At 41.7% G+C, this 16259-nt stretch overlaps 1 protein-coding gene across 3 annotated transcripts in view; it reads left to right on the plus strand.

Annotated features, from left to right (window-relative positions):
- The window catches only part of Vldlr (very low density lipoprotein receptor), a 31757-nt gene extending 16260 nt beyond the window's left edge, over positions 1-15497 (plus strand). The window contains exons 3-19 of one of the 3 annotated variants that reach the window (XM_032891755.1): positions 929-1051; positions 2362-2484; positions 4096-4467; positions 4553-4675; positions 4769-4891; positions 5469-5588; positions 5692-5817; positions 6303-6474; positions 7048-7266; positions 8814-8932; positions 9479-9618; positions 9923-10064; positions 11263-11409; positions 12295-12378; positions 12712-12792; positions 13569-13738; positions 14852-15497. In XM_032891755.1, the coding sequence (XP_032747646.1) occupies positions 929-1051; positions 2362-2484; positions 4096-4467; positions 4553-4675; positions 4769-4891; positions 5469-5588; positions 5692-5817; positions 6303-6474; positions 7048-7266; positions 8814-8932; positions 9479-9618; positions 9923-10064; positions 11263-11409; positions 12295-12378; positions 12712-12792; positions 13569-13738; positions 14852-14887 (2420 nt within the window). In that variant the 3' untranslated portion in view covers positions 14888-15497. The remainder of the gene's footprint in view (positions 1-928; positions 1052-2361; positions 2485-4095; positions 4468-4552; positions 4676-4768; positions 4892-5468; positions 5589-5691; positions 5818-6302; positions 6475-7047; positions 7267-8813; positions 8933-9478; positions 9619-9922; positions 10065-11262; positions 11410-12294; positions 12379-12711; positions 12793-13568; positions 13739-14851) is intronic. The other 2 variants (XM_032891756.1, XM_032891757.1) reach the window with 2 other exon arrangements.
- Positions 15498-16259: the final 762 nt, after the last annotated feature.

Here is a 16259-nt window from a genome sequence, read left to right on the forward strand (position 1 = left end):
CCTCTTTTCTGGAATGCAGAAAGCTGTTTTTCCCCCATGTCCTCCCATGGTAGGGGAGAAAGGAGAAGGAGAGATGGGAGGGTGGTAAGCAAGCACTCATGTTTCTAATAAGGGCACCAATCCCATCTGAGAAGGTTCCAGCCTCATCTCTCTCAGGTCCTCCCTCCTAGAACAGAACCATAGGGATTTTAAGGTATGAAGCCCATGAAGACACACATACTCTATATCGAACAGTTATCCTGTGGTCCAATAGGATGGATCATTTTGTTGTTAAAAATCTTCTCTATGGTTTGTTTCCTTTGGAGGTTGTGTTGAAGTCTGATTTTTAATAGTATTGTTTTGGGAGACAGTACGGTATTTATGAAGTGATTAGGTCAGTGAGAGGGAATAAATCCTTTCTCCCTGGACCTGACTAATTACTCAGAGTGGGCTAGGAAGCAAGCCACAAGGTCCTCACTCAAAGGTAAGCAGGTGTTAGTGGCATGCTCTTAGGATTCCCAGCTCAGAACCTTGAGCTGAAGTAAGTTTCTTCCCTTTATAAATTGTCCACTCTCAAATGTTCTATTAGAGGGACAGAAAATGGTCTTGGAGAAAAACACCTCATAGCATGTGAATGAGTTGGAAGGAATCCATGGCGCTAACATTGTACACAGATGAGTCCATTTTGAGATGACCCTGGGTCATAAGACAATGGACAACCTTTGTCTTTCCTTGATTTTATCATCCTCCAAGTCCCTCCTCTGAAACCTATGAGGAAAAGATGAGCTTTCTAAAGTCTGCCTAGAGATGCCAACAATCTGAATATCAGTCGGTTGAATCGGCATTATTTTTAAAGGAAATATAACAAAATATGGTTTTTACCTTAATCAGAAAATTGAGGTCTGGGGTAATTGACCTTAATTCTAACTCTGAAAATAAACGTTTATAGTGAAGAAGACATGTGCTGAGTCAGACTTCGTGTGCAAAAACGGCCAGTGTGTTCCCAACAGATGGCAGTGTGATGGGGACCCTGATTGTGAAGACGGTTCTGATGAAAGCCCAGAACAGTGCCGTGAGTGTGCCTCGACTTGCTTTGGACTTGACCTCTTTTGTGCTGTTCTGTCTCCGTTCTAAGTGATGCTTTATCGATTGCTTGGCATTCATTTTTCTTTGCCTGCCTTAAACTTGAGGCCAACTGACTTGAAGGTCATTCAAGCTATTAACAGTTATTCCATCTCCTTTAAAGACTGCTCTCCCTAGTCTAACAAGACTGACATTCTCTTGGGTAGCTTCCTCATTGAATACTTAAGACTGAAGCCAGCAGATTCAATTAAGAACTCCTTGACTAGGTGCACAGATCTCAAATGTTTGACAGGAACTGGGTAGATGGTTCCCTGATCCTGGAAGTAAAAATCAAGATGTGAAGGTTTCCTAAGACTCACACATAAGCTTTGAAATGCACAGACTTTTATATTATAAAAACATGCTATGATTAAAACAGGAAGATGATTAGTAATAGGGTAATTTGGGGACATTTAACAAACATGTAACCAAAAGCAGGGGCCATGAGTTTGTTATTGAGTAAGAAAAACTTCATAGAGGTACAAATAAATCTCTCTTCTCATAGGCAGATATGCAGGGCAGGCGGAAAGGTGTGGTGGAATCAAACTGGGATCATTTGGATGCTAAGACGAGGACTAGTCTGAGGATCCATCATAGTAGAGGCCTGCTCATACAGAAGAAATAGGATTGACATGAACCAAGTTTAGGTTTAGGATAGGATTACAGGAATAACTAAGGTTAGACTTTCATTTTCTAGCAAAGAAGTGAACTGTTTCGTCAGTTAGTTAGAAACTTGAGGGTCCCAGACAGGACCTACACAGAGCCTGTTCAGTGGTGAATGCCATGATAAAATCAACACATAGTACTGCTTCGTGTATATAATGAAAGATGTGAAAGGGGGCCTAGGAAGGCAAGTGTTCCATCGAAGGTCTCATAGGCAGTAGCATCTGACCTTTAATGGAGTCAGGATTAGGTGACAATATCTGGTATGCCCACAGATATCCAAACATAGGTAATGGACTAGGAGCAGGCTAACAAACCAACCTAACTGTGCCAAGTAAAACAAAAGGCAGAACTAAGCGTGCGGCAGAACCTTGAAGGAGTAACCTGGTCAGGGTTCTCAGGTCTGCTGCCAGGTGGCCTTGCTTGGCGTAGCTTCTGAGGACGGAGCTGGCGAAGGACCTGCCTGGCTTCCACTACTCAGTGTGCCCTGTGTGCCTGACCACTGAGTCCCAGGTGTTGCACTTCCAGGCAGCACGGGAGCAGCAGCTTTGCACTGACCAGTTTGGAGGCTCTTTTGAGACTGTATGTCATCAACAGATATGAGAACATGCCGCATAAATGAAATCAGCTGTGGCGCCCGTTCTACTCAGTGTATCCCAGTGTCCTGGAGATGCGATGGTGAAAATGATTGTGACAATGGAGAAGATGAAGAAAACTGTGGTAAGAAGACCAGTGTGCAGTGGCATACCCCAAAGACCCTTTTCCTAAAGAAAGGTGGGCAAGGGATGCTAACTTAAGCCGAAGACCCAGTGCCGCTGACCCACTTTGCAGTGGCTTCGCTGTCTCCTCAATACTTGTCCTTCCTAACCACCACAAAACTGTGAAAGGCCTTTTCCTGGTAATCAGCTATTGCCTGGTATGCCTTCTAGGCAGATAGACGCAAGCAGAGAGGTCATCTTGGTGCTTCTGTTCAGCATAGTACGTTCAGCATAGCTTAGTAAGGTATCAGCAATGTGGGCTTTTGTCTTTTATGACAGTAACTCATGGGCCTTTCTTACAGTGGCTCCATAAAACTAGAAGGTGATGGGACCAACAGACACAGTCCTGGGTTTAGTTAGACTAGCTTCTTGGAATAAGGTATGTGAGTATGGGACAACCATTTCCACCAACTGGTTAAGTTAGCATTGTAGTATGATCTAGCATGTGGCCAGCAAATGCTTACAAAGTCTAACTGACCTTTGTGTCCTATCATGATTCCTGTCTCTGAATGCTAGCACTGTTTCCTATTCTTTCGTGCTTATATTCTTGGAAAGTCTATAATGAAGTGTCTGTGTTAAAGGTGAGGCCCTGGAGAAAATCTGCAGGTTAAATAAACATTGCCCTGGCTTCTTTCAAATTACTACCCCTTTAAGGCTCCTCTCTAACCTGAGTTGGATGAGTGTAACCTCCGCAGTATTCAGGGAGCTCAGGGTCCTTGCAGGTCAAACACTAGTCTGGCATGTACAAGTCACTTTGTGAGGGTAATTGCACCTAGTCCAATGAGTTTCACGTTCAGTCATAGAATTGAGCTTCATGCATTGCCATGGCGAGCCCTGGAGCTGCCAAGCATTTCCCTCGCAAATCTACACTTTGCTTCCCAAGAGAGTCGTGGTCTCCTGTCCAATTACCACCAAATTATAACCTTGGTATGTTTGGCAGGAATTTAAATCACTATGGATACCTTGTCATCAATAGCATGTGGGGTTGCTAGGCTGAGATTCTGATCCTAGCAGAAACATTTAAAAAAAAAAACTAAAAATTATTAAGACGGTATTCCTAATGTTTATTTAAAAGACTCAAAAGGAAGGAACCATGTAGAGTGTCTTTGGTTTGTTTCTTTTTGGATAGTGCCTTAATATCCATTATGCCTTGCCCATGTAGCTGATGTTTATTCTCAGCTAGTCATGTGATTTGGGCTGCCATGCAATAGGTTGGCTTAGGTATAACCCTACCTTCCAAAATGAAATACCCAATACCAGCTTAAGCCTTTGAACACTGTCCCTTTAAGCGTCAGTTGTGGGTCTCATCTCAAAATAGTTTCTAGCCTTCTACTGTTTTCTTGGTCCTTTATTTCTGCTCTTCGACATAGTATGGCTGCATCTTATTTTATAGTGTGAAACTGTTTTGTCGTATTTCAGAAATGTTCTCAATGTAACAGCACTATAGCTTTTCAATTAGAAAGCTAAAGTTAATCATCGAAGATGAATATGTTTGATCTGGTGATGAGAGTCTTGCATATTTTTTAAAAGTGCTGATGTACATTCAATGGGGCATCCATCCTCCCTCTAACAGGCAACATTACATGTAGCGCGGATGAGTTCACTTGCTCCAGTGGCCGCTGTGTCTCCAGAAACTTTGTGTGCAATGGCCAGGATGACTGTGACGATGGCAGTGATGAGCTGGACTGTGCTCCACCGACCTGCGGTGCCCACGAGTTCCAGTGCAGCACCTCCTCCTGCATCCCCCTCAGCTGGGTGTGTGACGATGACGCAGACTGTTCCGACCAATCAGACGAGTCTCTTGAGCAGTGTGGCCGTCAGCCTGTGATACACACCAAATGTCCCACCAGTGAGATCCAGTGTGGCTCTGGCGAGTGCATTCACAAAAAATGGCGGTGTGACGGAGACCCGGACTGCAAGGACGGCAGCGACGAGGTCAACTGTCGTAAGTAACTTCCCTGTTCTCTTCCACTTGCGGACCGGAAGCCATTTGGCTGGCTTAATTCCATCGTTGTTACCTCCTTCCATAGCTTCTCGAACCTGCAGACCTGACCAGTTTGAATGTGAGGACGGTAGCTGTATCCATGGCAGCAGACAATGCAACGGCATCCGAGACTGTGTGGACGGCTCTGATGAAGTCAACTGCAAAAACGGTGAGGTTCTTTCTCTCCATCGTGTTCACTTAGGCCATTGGTTGCTCCGGTCAGACCAACAGGGGAACTTTTCTCTTGTGTTTGGTTTTATAGTCAATCAGTGCCTGGGCCCTGGAAAGTTCAAGTGCAGAAGTGGGGAATGCATAGACATCAGCAAAGTATGTGACCAGGAACAGGACTGCAGAGATTGGAGCGACGAGCCCCTGAAGGAGTGCCGTAAGTGAGGGGCTTGCTCCCGGACAGAGCCGGGAGGTTCCATTCAGCCCATCAGAGCTAATGCTGTTTGGACCCTGCTTAGTGCCCTGGTGAACTCGGAATGAGCTAAATTTTAATAGTTAAACTTGAAGAGAAAGTGTTACAAAATGGAATTCTAGCCGGTGACAAACTTAACTCAGGGTTTAGGAACCCTTTAAGATTGCTGAAAAACCTGAGTAAATCCTTCATAACTACCATCCAGCCTGAAATGTATATCTACAAAACAAATAATCAAATCTTAGAAAAGTCATCACCAATAGCCAGAGATTGAATATGAATAAGACGACTATCAATTAAGAATAAAATGTCATACTAATTTGAACTCTGGGTTTACCAAACAGAAAACAGAATCAGCACCATGAAGTTGGGAGGGAGACATTTGTGCCGCATCCTCTGAGAGCTGGATGGGGTGCAGAGTGGTAGAAATGATCAAAATACGTTGTGTCTGTATATGGAAGTCTCAAAGGGATACATCTAAAATATTATACTTAAAACAAAAAGTAAGCTATCAGATGACTTTGCTACCCTTTCATTCCAGATATCAACGAATGCTTGGTCAATAACGGTGGCTGCTCCCATATCTGCAAAGACCTAGTTATAGGCTATGAATGTGACTGTGCAGCTGGGTTTGAACTGATAGATAGGAAAACCTGTGGAGGTGAGTGGAAGCAAAGAGCCTGGCCCCTGGAGGACACGGGAAAGGGCGACATACATCTAGTAAGGCAGAGGAAGAACAAGACTAATTCTAATTTCCCTCCTAGATATTGATGAATGCCAAAATCCGGGGATCTGCAGTCAAATTTGTATCAACTTAAAAGGCGGTTACAAATGTGAATGTAGTCGTGGCTATCAAATGGATCTTGCCACTGGCGTGTGCAAGGCAGTAGGTAAATGGACTTGGGCTGGTGTTGCTCTGGTACCTTTTTGAGTTACTGATTCGAAAAGGTACAGTCGGTGACTGCAGCAGTCAACCTACACATAAAGTCACACCCCAGAGCAATGCTAGTAAACTGCTTAGTGTAGCGGGATAGCTTGACGTAAACCATCTTCCCACGCATCTGCCTTGGTCCTTCCTTTTGCATAGGATACTATGAATATTCACCACATTTTCTTCCTTTCTGCTTCTAAAACTGAGCACAATTCAAACAAGTAACGTGTTTATCAGCTACCCTACTTTTGAATGCTGCAACCCCAAGACTGCTTTCTTAAGCAGCGTGGAAGTACTTGCAAGGTCCCAGGGGGCTGAAACTCCAGGCCGGATACTACTGAGATGTTTAGCAGTATCTTTAGCAGTGGTCCTCTGTGGAGAGGAGGTGACTTAGAGGATGTTGCCTTACAGCAAACCTAAATCAACCTGGCTTATGTCTTACAGGCAAAGAGCCAAGTCTGATCTTCACTAATCGGAGAGACATCAGGAAGATTGGACTAGAGAGGAAGGAATACATCCAACTTGTAGAACAACTAAGAAACACGGTGGCTCTCGATGCTGACATTGCAGCTCAGAAGCTATTTTGGGCTGATCTAAGCCAAAAGGCCATCTTCAGGTAACTCCCACTTGCCTTCTGGGCATAGATCACTCTTATTAGGCCTGTGGAAAGAATTGGAGTAGGGGTGGGTCTTCTCTTGTCCCTAGCTCCATTCTACCATCTACTTAGCAGGGAGTTTCAGATATAACACTGGCTTTTCAGCTATTAAATGGCCATCTGCTGTTACTTTGATGGTTGATCATGATGTAAAATATGACTATGCCTACATATGACATCAGAATTCCTCTTATTTCCTCCCCTTTTGTACTTGTGGACTGACTTTTCTCGCTACAAAAGAAATGATGGCAACAGCTTTTCCTCAGTGGAAACCTTAGACCAGGGGTGATGGCTACTGAGTTGAATATCTCTCTTCTAATTTTGCTGGGCTCTGAGCTTGTATCGAGAGTTCATATCCACAATTAGATAAGCCACAGTATTACTAATTTTCCATCCCCAAGCAACACGGCTCAATAATTTCAGTGCTGTGCGATGGGGTTCCTAGAGTCCTTGAACATTTTGTAAACAAAACGTCCATTCTCCAGGGCCCAATGGTGACAACTTTTAAATTTCTTGTGACCTATTCTGTTTCAGTGCCTCAATTGATGACAAGGTTGGTAGACATTTTAAAATGATCGACAATGTCTATAATCCTGCAGCCATTGCTGTTGATTGGGTGTACAAGACCATCTACTGGACTGATGCGGCTTCTAAGACTATTTCAGTAGCTACCCTAGACGGAACCAAGAGGAAGTTCCTGTTTAACTCTGATTTGCGAGAGCCTGCCTCCATAGCTGTGGATCCGTTGTCTGGGTTTGTATTCTATGTTTTCTTCCACTTAGCCTTTCGGGTGCTAGTAACATAGGTCAGGAGATTTTCTCATAAAGAGCTTTTCTCATAAAGAGCTCACTCATTGTAAGAGTGCCCAAGAACAGAATTAACTGGTTCAAGACATCAAAGACAGTGTTCATTGCCCAGTCCCTCCCACTTTTCTTCCTTAGTTAATTCTTCCCTGATCTCATGTCTCATGTCTCTGCCCCCACCCCACCCCCACCTCCCACAATTCATCTTTATAAAACCTAGGATCTGCAAATAGGAGAAAAGATGTGATATTTCTTGTTGGCATCTTTCTATATTTAATATGATCACCTACAGTTACCCTTATTTTCCAGAAAATGTTATAAAATTTTCTTCTTCTCCTTCTTCTCCTCCTCCTCCTCTTCTTCCTCCTCTTCCTCCTCCTCCTTCTCCTCCTCCTCCTCCTCCTTCTTTTTCTTCTTCTTCTTCCTCTTCTTCTTCTCTCTGTTTCTGCTTCTTCTAATTCATCTTCTTCTTCATTCTTTTTCTTCTCCTCCTCCTCCTCTATGGCTAGATAAAATTCCATTGTGTACATGATAAATTTGAATGAAAATATTCTCTTGAAACCAATCATGATACATAATGAATGTATACTAATAGAAAAAATGCTGAGAGTGACAAAATATGGAGCAGGCCTGAGCTGTCATAGGCCATCTCAATCTCATTCCTTCTGACCCCACTGTTTGGTAGTTTTAGCAATACTTTAGATTTCGTGTAGCACAAACACCAAAAGCTGTGTCTGAACACTTTGCCTACCCAGCTTCTGGGGAAGAACACTTTACTGGCTTAGTTAGCTCTGGATGTTCAAATCTAGGACTTGCAGGAAATACTGGGATTTGCATAACTCTGTCCCCTCCAGTCATCTATATAAAAATGTAAATTATGTGAAAGTTCAATTGAGAAGAACAAACGTTTGCCAAAAGGTTTCACTGAGGCAGGCTGCTTAGAAAGCAGTTGGCTGCAATGATCACAGTTGGTCCCTATGAAGTGTCATTAGAACATAATCCCTAAGCTCGTCCTGTAGAGATTATGGGAAAATGTGCCTTTGAAAAGGAAATGGGATTTTGGGCTGATAGTTACATATCAACCCAGACTAACATGGTTATGGCTTGGAAACTATATCATTGCCTCCTATAGTCCTGAAGAGTAGACCTGGAGCCTTGTACCTGATAGGCCAAATATTCTCCCACTGAACTGTGCTTCCAACCCTTGTGAATTCCAACTGTTAAGTTTAATTTACTCAAAACATAATTAGAGCCTTAAGCATCAGCATTTATCTCAAGAGCCACAAGCTTAAGAGTGTTCTGCTCATTCTTTAATCTTTTGTTCTAAAGTACAGGGGTTGGGGATTTAGCTCAGTGGTAGAGCGCTTGCCTAGCAAGCGCAAGACCCTGGTTCGGTCCCCAGCTCCGAAAAAAAAAAAAAGAAAAAAAAAAAAAACTAAAGTACAAATTTATTCCTTCTAATCCATTAAAGCACTTTTCTGACTTCACTCTTCCCAGCTTTGTTTACTGGTCAGACTGGGGTGAGCCAGCTAAAATAGAAAAAGCAGGAATGAATGGATTTGATAGACGTCCACTGGTGACGGAGGACATCCAATGGCCTAATGGAATTACCCTCGGTATGTATGTCCATCCCCCTCACAAACTAGTTAACTGCCTTCATAGCTTTTAAATGCATGCCCATTACAAATTTGAAATGATTCTTCTATTTCTACCTATAGCAGAAACTTCGGGAGAGAGTAGCTAAACAAACATGCCAGACTTAACAAATTATGGGTGCCAGGATAGTTGGCTTGTCATCTAATTGGTCTAATATGGTGAGGGAACCTTAGATCTTTGGACTTTTCATATGGAACACTGCAGGCATGGTGCCCTTGCCTTCCCTGGGTGGTAACTTGTAACTGTTTCCTTCTGCATTATCTGGAAATAAATACAAAATACAAGCCTTCTCTATCTTGTGAGTCAATGACTTTGAGAGTCTTAGAAATCCCATTGACACCTACAGAGGGAATGCAGACACATGTTCTCTTGGTGACCTCACAACTATTGTTGTGACCTCATTAAGAACTTCTGGTAGAGAAGAAACCATAAAATAGAAAGGGTTCTTTGGGAGTTTTAAATAGAAGCTGGAACAGCTATAGCTCATATCCTGTTTTCCTGCCTAGACCTTGTCAAAAGCCGCCTCTACTGGCTGGATTCCAAGTTGCACATGCTCTCTAGTGTGGACCTGAATGGTCAAGATCGTAGGATAGTGCTCAAGTCTCTGGAGTTCCTAGCTCATCCTCTTGCACTCACCATATTTGAGGTAAGACTCCTTCCTCACATGATGTAGACACTTTTGGAACAGTTCTATGAGAAGAGGAAGGGGCAGTAGCCAACTGAAAAACCTTTATCTAAAGCCTGGTGTACATTACACGCTAAGTCTTTAAGGCTTGGTATACATTAGACGCTAAATCCAAAGAACTTGCTTCTCTTACCTTTTGTCCTCCATGTTCCAGAGAATCACTCAGAGACCTTGCCCCACTAAATGGCAAGTAAATCATGATAATCTTAGCCCTTGATTTGTGTCAGCCTTGGGTCTACGTGCTAATTGTAAGGTTCTGTTTTAGGATCGTGTCTACTGGATAGATGGAGAAAATGAAGCAGTGTATGGTGCCAATAAATTCACTGGGTCAGAGCTGGCCACTCTAGTAAACAATCTCAATGATGCCCAAGACATCATTATCTACCATGAACTCGTCCAGCCTTCAGGTAACATGAAGATGCCCACTCCTTAATGACCATGCTAAAGGAATAGTATGGTCCAGAACTTACTATTTACTGGCTCCTTAGCAACTCAACTCCTTTTAAAACATAACTTTTGTCCTCTTGAACCCTAGGCCCAATTCCACACTTGATGCCTAATATCTCTTTTCAGCCATCTTAAAGAAATGGCTTCAGAGTCAACTCTTAGCTCCTTCCAAGCCCTAGTGGCTTGGCTTCATCTCTACATCGTATGGGTCTTCCTTGCTAGGCCTGTTATACCAGTTTCCATGGTTACCTTCAGGCCACAGGTATTCCTCATGACTAGTTTTCTGGGTTTGCTATAGCAAAATAGCACAAATTGGGTGCCTTAAACAATAGAAATTTACTATCTCACAATCTGGAAACTAAGAGTATAAAGTCAAGGTGTTGGTAAGTGGGTTCCTTTTGGAGACTTGAGGGAAGGCTCTCTCCCTCTCTTCTTGACTAGAAGATGGCCATTTCTCCATAGCATCTATTCATATCTTCTTTTGATACATGCTTATACCCATAGTTCATCTTCTGTGAAGGACACTAGACACTTGGGGTTAAGATCTAAGCCTAATCACCTCATTTTGACTCGAATACCTCTGTCAATACCGTATCTGCAACTAAGATCACATTCTAAGATAGTTAGGAATTCAATGTGAAAATTTTATGGAAGGACACAACTTAATCTGTAACACCTTTTCTCCACCACGACACATCCTTTATAGGATTTAACATATCTAGTTATGTTTTATTTTGCCCAGAACACCAGCTTATCTATCTAATGAGACCTTCACAGCTCTCTGAGGCTGAGTTCCCTTATACTTTGTAGGAGTAAATCAATATAAAGCCAGAAAATTGTGATTTGTCTCCTTCTTCTGAGTCTTGGCTCTGAGCTTTGAATAAACAGTGTGAGAAAGGCCTGGTCTCTCAACTCCCTTCACAATTATTCATGGAAGATATAACTCTTACTCTACTTCCAAAGAAGCCTTGAATCAGGTATCTTTAGAGTGTACTCATAATACATTGATCGATATCCATCCAACACCAGTGATACCCATTCTTCATTGATGTTAGTCTCATTTAAAGAACTGATAGAGGAGACAAATATAAGTTCCACAGAGACTATAGGTAGTTAACACTACAGTGCCTATTTTAAAGGATTTTCCTTCCCAACTAGGTAAAAACTGGTGTGAGGAAGATATGGAGAATGGAGGATGTGAATATCTCTGCCTGCCAGCACCACAGATCAATGATCACTCTCCAAAATATACCTGTTCCTGTCCCAATGGGTACAATCTTGAAGAAAATGGACGCGAGTGTCAAAGTAAGGCTTTCAGCATTCCAACCACAAGCAAGACATAGAACGAGCATTATGGGACACCATCTATAGCTTGCCTGGATTTTAGAGACTGTTGTGGCTGACATTTGAAACCGATTTCAGAATAGGTGATTAGGTATTATGGTTGTATGACAGGCATTCATTCTATCAGTGCTTTGAGGCTCAGTTGTGACCCATCTCAGCATCAGTTGAGTTTAGAGGGGACAGAAGTGCTTACTTGTACCCATTAATACCCCCTGAGCTAGCCAACTTTTAGTTAATTAAAGTCTTCCATAGAGGTCAGAACAAATATACTGAAAGCACTTGAGGAAGGAGGCTATGGTTCTAAGACACTACCTGGCCTCAGAAGACGACACAAGTTTAAACTCACGGATAGTCTGAACTTGAATTTTAGTAGTTTGTTCTCAGCTTTTGATTAAGCAGCAAACTGAACTTGCTGATTGTAAGCAAGGAACTCACATAGTTCTATCTTAATTAGCCTCATTATGTAGCATCATAATAAGCACTTACACAGTTTTCTAAGAAAATAGGTACAAGAACCCCAGGTGTGCATAGCACACTAGAATAGATTTGAGAACATTTATGGACATTTCGGGAGCGTGGGGCTCTGTTGAGAGGAATCCATTTGTCTGAATATTTCTAAGTTGTCAAATTTCACACCCTGCCCAATGTTTCCTATGTTTCTGGAGTTTTGCACAAAGCTGGCTATTTCTCTCCATTCTAATACGTCCACTTTACAAGGTAATTCTGCAGTGGGATGTCTTCTTTTACCTGGAGTTAAAATAACCTTGCAGCATGACCGCTCTGGACTACACAGTCAGCCACTCAGGAACCTTGGCCTTAACCAGGTTCTTGGTTTTTATAATCCAGGTCTTTCAACTCCTGTGACTTACAGTGAGACAAAAGATGTCATCACAACAGACATCCTACGAACTAGTGGACTGGTTCCTGGAGGTACTGGGTCCAGCACCGCAAACTGTTAATCTCAACTAACTGCCGCTTAAATAATCAATGCAGCCTTTAACTACTGGTTTGGCCCCAACTGGCTACTTGTGCCTAAAATCCAAAGATCTAGACCCTGCATATCCTGGATTTCTCATGACTTATTTAAACCTATCAGTTTAATGTAACTCAAATAATTCTAAGCCAACGTTTTTCTGATATCTAATTGTAGTAGATACTAGAAATCAATATTATGCACAAAGGTATGAGGACCTCTACCTAATCAGTGGATGTCTAAGTCTTAATTCAAATCTTTATAGACTGATTTCTTCTATGTCCTTGTAGGGATCAATGTGACCACAGCAGTATCAGAAGTCAGTGTTCCCCCAAAAGGGACTTCAGCTGCCTGGGCCATCCTTCCTCTCTGTAAGTAAATTTGCTTCTCATATAGAATTTATGGACAGTTTTAGTTCCTGTACAGCCACCTTCCAGTGGTCTCTTAGACTGTCATAACACATAAGACACTGAATTCCATTCCCTCCCTCACCTACCTGGTACCTACTCTTCAGTGTCACCTTTCCCTTCATGGTGAATATCCATCAATTGTCTACAAGGCCTTATGGTGTGGTGAACTTGTTAACCTTGTTATCCCTATTTAGAGGAAGTCTCTTTAATAAGAGTTTCATTCTAGTCCCATTTGTTGTATACAATCATTCATAAGGAGGAGGTGAGCAAAGGGACAAATGCTTTTTCAATGAGCTGTAGAATTCATGAAGGGTAAATTAAAAGTAATTAAGTATTTTTGAACTCAGGGAAAAGAATCTCTAAAGCCTCTTTCAGTCATGTAAATTTGAAGGTACCTTGCTTTAATGTCTCCCTTGACCTAGCTTACTGGTTGATCCAATACACAGAACCACCTGATGTAGCACTGTGTAGACTTCTGTAATTTTTTTGTAGTTGGCCTAGGGTTGGGACTCAGAACTCTATACTTTCCTGGATGTACTTCCCTCATCCCACCCTCCAGTGCAAAGGTTCACACAACCACTGAGCTGAATTTATTTCAAAACTTTGCCTAACCTATATTCCAACTTCTAGTTATCCAAGTTCCCTAAAACATGGAACTCTTGTTAGTGTTAATTACCATAGGCCCATAAATATTAGACTTCACTTAGTCACCTCTGTTTTTTTTTTTTTTTAATCAGTGCTCTTAGTGATGGCAGCAGTAGGTGGCTACTTGATGTGGAGGAATTGGCAACATAAAAACATGAAAAGCATGAACTTTGACAATCCCGTGTACTTGAAGACCACTGAAGAGGACCTCTCAATAGACATCGGTAGACACAGCGCTTCTGTAGGACACACATACCCAGCAGTAAGTATGCTTCGTCTGTATTCACTGATTTGAATAGAACAGAACTGTATTCAGTTGCTTCAAAGGAGACTAGAGCCACTAGCTATGGCTACCTGGGCTGGGAAGGATCATTAAGTCCCAGACACTTTATCCACTGACTGCATGTTAAATACTAAATGTCTGGCCCACTAGACCAATCAGTTAATAAGCATCTCACCCACAGAGGAAAAGGAAGTAAGTCCTACTTGACCTTATTTTAGATTCTATTAATGACATGTGAACCATGTATGAACCAACTAGCTCCTTTTTAAACTTCAATTCCTTCCATACTGGATAGCTAAAGGTAAATCAGTGTGGACATATGAGAATTTTGGATAGGAGAGTTGACTGGAAGTCAATAGCTTGAGTAAGATTCACTTAGCCAAAAGTAATAAGTACTTTCCTTGGAGAGGTGCTCCATCCCACCCAGGAGAGACAGCTTTCTACAAAGTCAACAACAACGATCACTCGTTCTTCCACTAAAACTTAAGTACTTATTTGTCCTCTACTTCTGAATGAGGGACAGGGTCCTTGCATGCTGTTCAGTGGAATAGTGTTCAGTTCATATTGTACATCTTTTCACATTCGTCTTTAAGATTTATAGTCCTTAAAGAGAATCAGTCAAGGTTTTTTTCCTACCAAGTAGGTACAGGTTAAATATCCCTTTTTAAAGTACTTGGTACCAGAAGTGTTCAGACTTGTAGATTTTTTAAAGGAGGACATGGATTTTGAAGTGTTTGCAGACATAAAAAGTTTGAATACAAAGTCCATTTGTTTCATATATTCTTATATACATACATAGAACCTCCAGTACTTCACAGAATATTTTGATGTATGTTCATTTTGACCACAACCAATAACATAAGGTTGGACGTGGAGTTTTCCTTTCGTAGTGTCACGGTGATACTCAGAAATTTTCAGACTTGGGAGCCCCTTTTGGGTTTCAGATTTCAGCTTGGGGACACAAACAACAACGTATATGTCTGACCTCCAAGTCTTTGTGTCTTTTAATGGCCAACTCAAAAGGAAAGTCCACTTTGTAGAGTTGCTAACACTAGCCAACAAGCTCACCAGAACCTTCTTCCTTCTCCGCAGATCTCAGTTGTAAGCACAGATGATGATTTGGCTTGAGTTCTGAACAAGTCTTGCTCTATGAGGTCTACACCCATAACACCCCACTCCGGAATGGTAACAGAGCCAGCGCTGAAGTTTCTTTTCTTCCTCCCATCTGGAAGAACATCAAGATATCTTTTCGTGGATCAAGCTTGTGTACTTGATCATTTTTATATTACTTTTGTAAATATTCTTGGCCACGTTCTACTTCAGCTTTGGATGTGGTTACCAAGTATCTGTAACCCTTGAATCCCTAGACAGTATTGCCATCTCTGGCCAAATATGCACTTTCCCTAGAAAGCCATATTCCAGCAATGAACCTTGTGCTATAGTGACTCCCACCTGTACATATACTGTATAGGCCACCTGTACATATCCCAGAGAACAATCACTATTCTTAAGCACTTTGAAGATATTTCTATGTAAATTATTGTAAACTTTTTCAATGGTTGGGACAATGGCAATAGGATAAAACGGGTTACTAAGATGAAATTGCCAAAAATAAATTTGTAACTAATTTTGTACGGATGAATGAAATCTTTGACCTCTGTAGAGGTTTGCAAAGACTGAATTCAAACTACTGTACATTTTTTTCAAGTGCTAAAAAAAATTAAACCAAGCAGCTTAACCACGGTTTTGATTATTCCTCTAAGATGAGCTTCTGGGAACAGTAGTGCCAAGTGTCCTAGACATCCAAGCTATAGTTACTTCTTAATGTTGTATACCTAAGCCCATAATTGAGCTAGTATCTTTTACAACCAAGAACTAGCTAAACAATTAAGTACCATTTAACATTTGTTCCCCCAAATATTTCGCTTCCTTCCCTTCTTCCTTTGCTAGCCTCAAGCTTGCAATGCTCCTGCCTCAGCCTCTCAACTTCTAGAATTACATGACTGCAGCACTACACCAAGTCCATGTACTTTTTATTTTGTAGATGACACCGTCTTCCCAGAATTCCTTTTGCTGACAGATTTCTTTTTTCTTGATTTTTTTCCCCCACAACTATCTAGAAACTCATGCCAAGATTTTCATGAGGTTTCTTGCTTTGTTGTCCATGTTCTTTTATTATTTGTAGGTCAAAGACAAGTGCCTTCTATGGCATGGGAAAGGGCTTTATTGTTATAAGAGTCTGGCCTGTTTTAACTATGAAGATGGGTAGGAAGGATACTAGGCAATGTCATTGAACAATCTAAGTTGTGGTTCTTACCCTGTCCCAGGAACAGCAACATGGTCCGCTAGGAACTTAACAGAAATGAGGATTCTTGGTCCTCACCCCAAACCTACTTAATCAGAAACCCTAGTAATACAGACCAGGAAACAGTTCTCACAAATTCTTCATGGACTTCAGATATAGGGTAAAGTTTGACAAAAGCTATTCTAATGTGACTTT

This window comes from Rattus rattus, chromosome 2 (genome assembly GCF_011064425.1).
Source record: "Rattus rattus isolate New Zealand chromosome 2, Rrattus_CSIRO_v1, whole genome shotgun sequence".
In the NCBI taxonomy this organism is placed as follows: domain Eukaryota; kingdom Metazoa; phylum Chordata; class Mammalia; order Rodentia; family Muridae; genus Rattus; species Rattus rattus.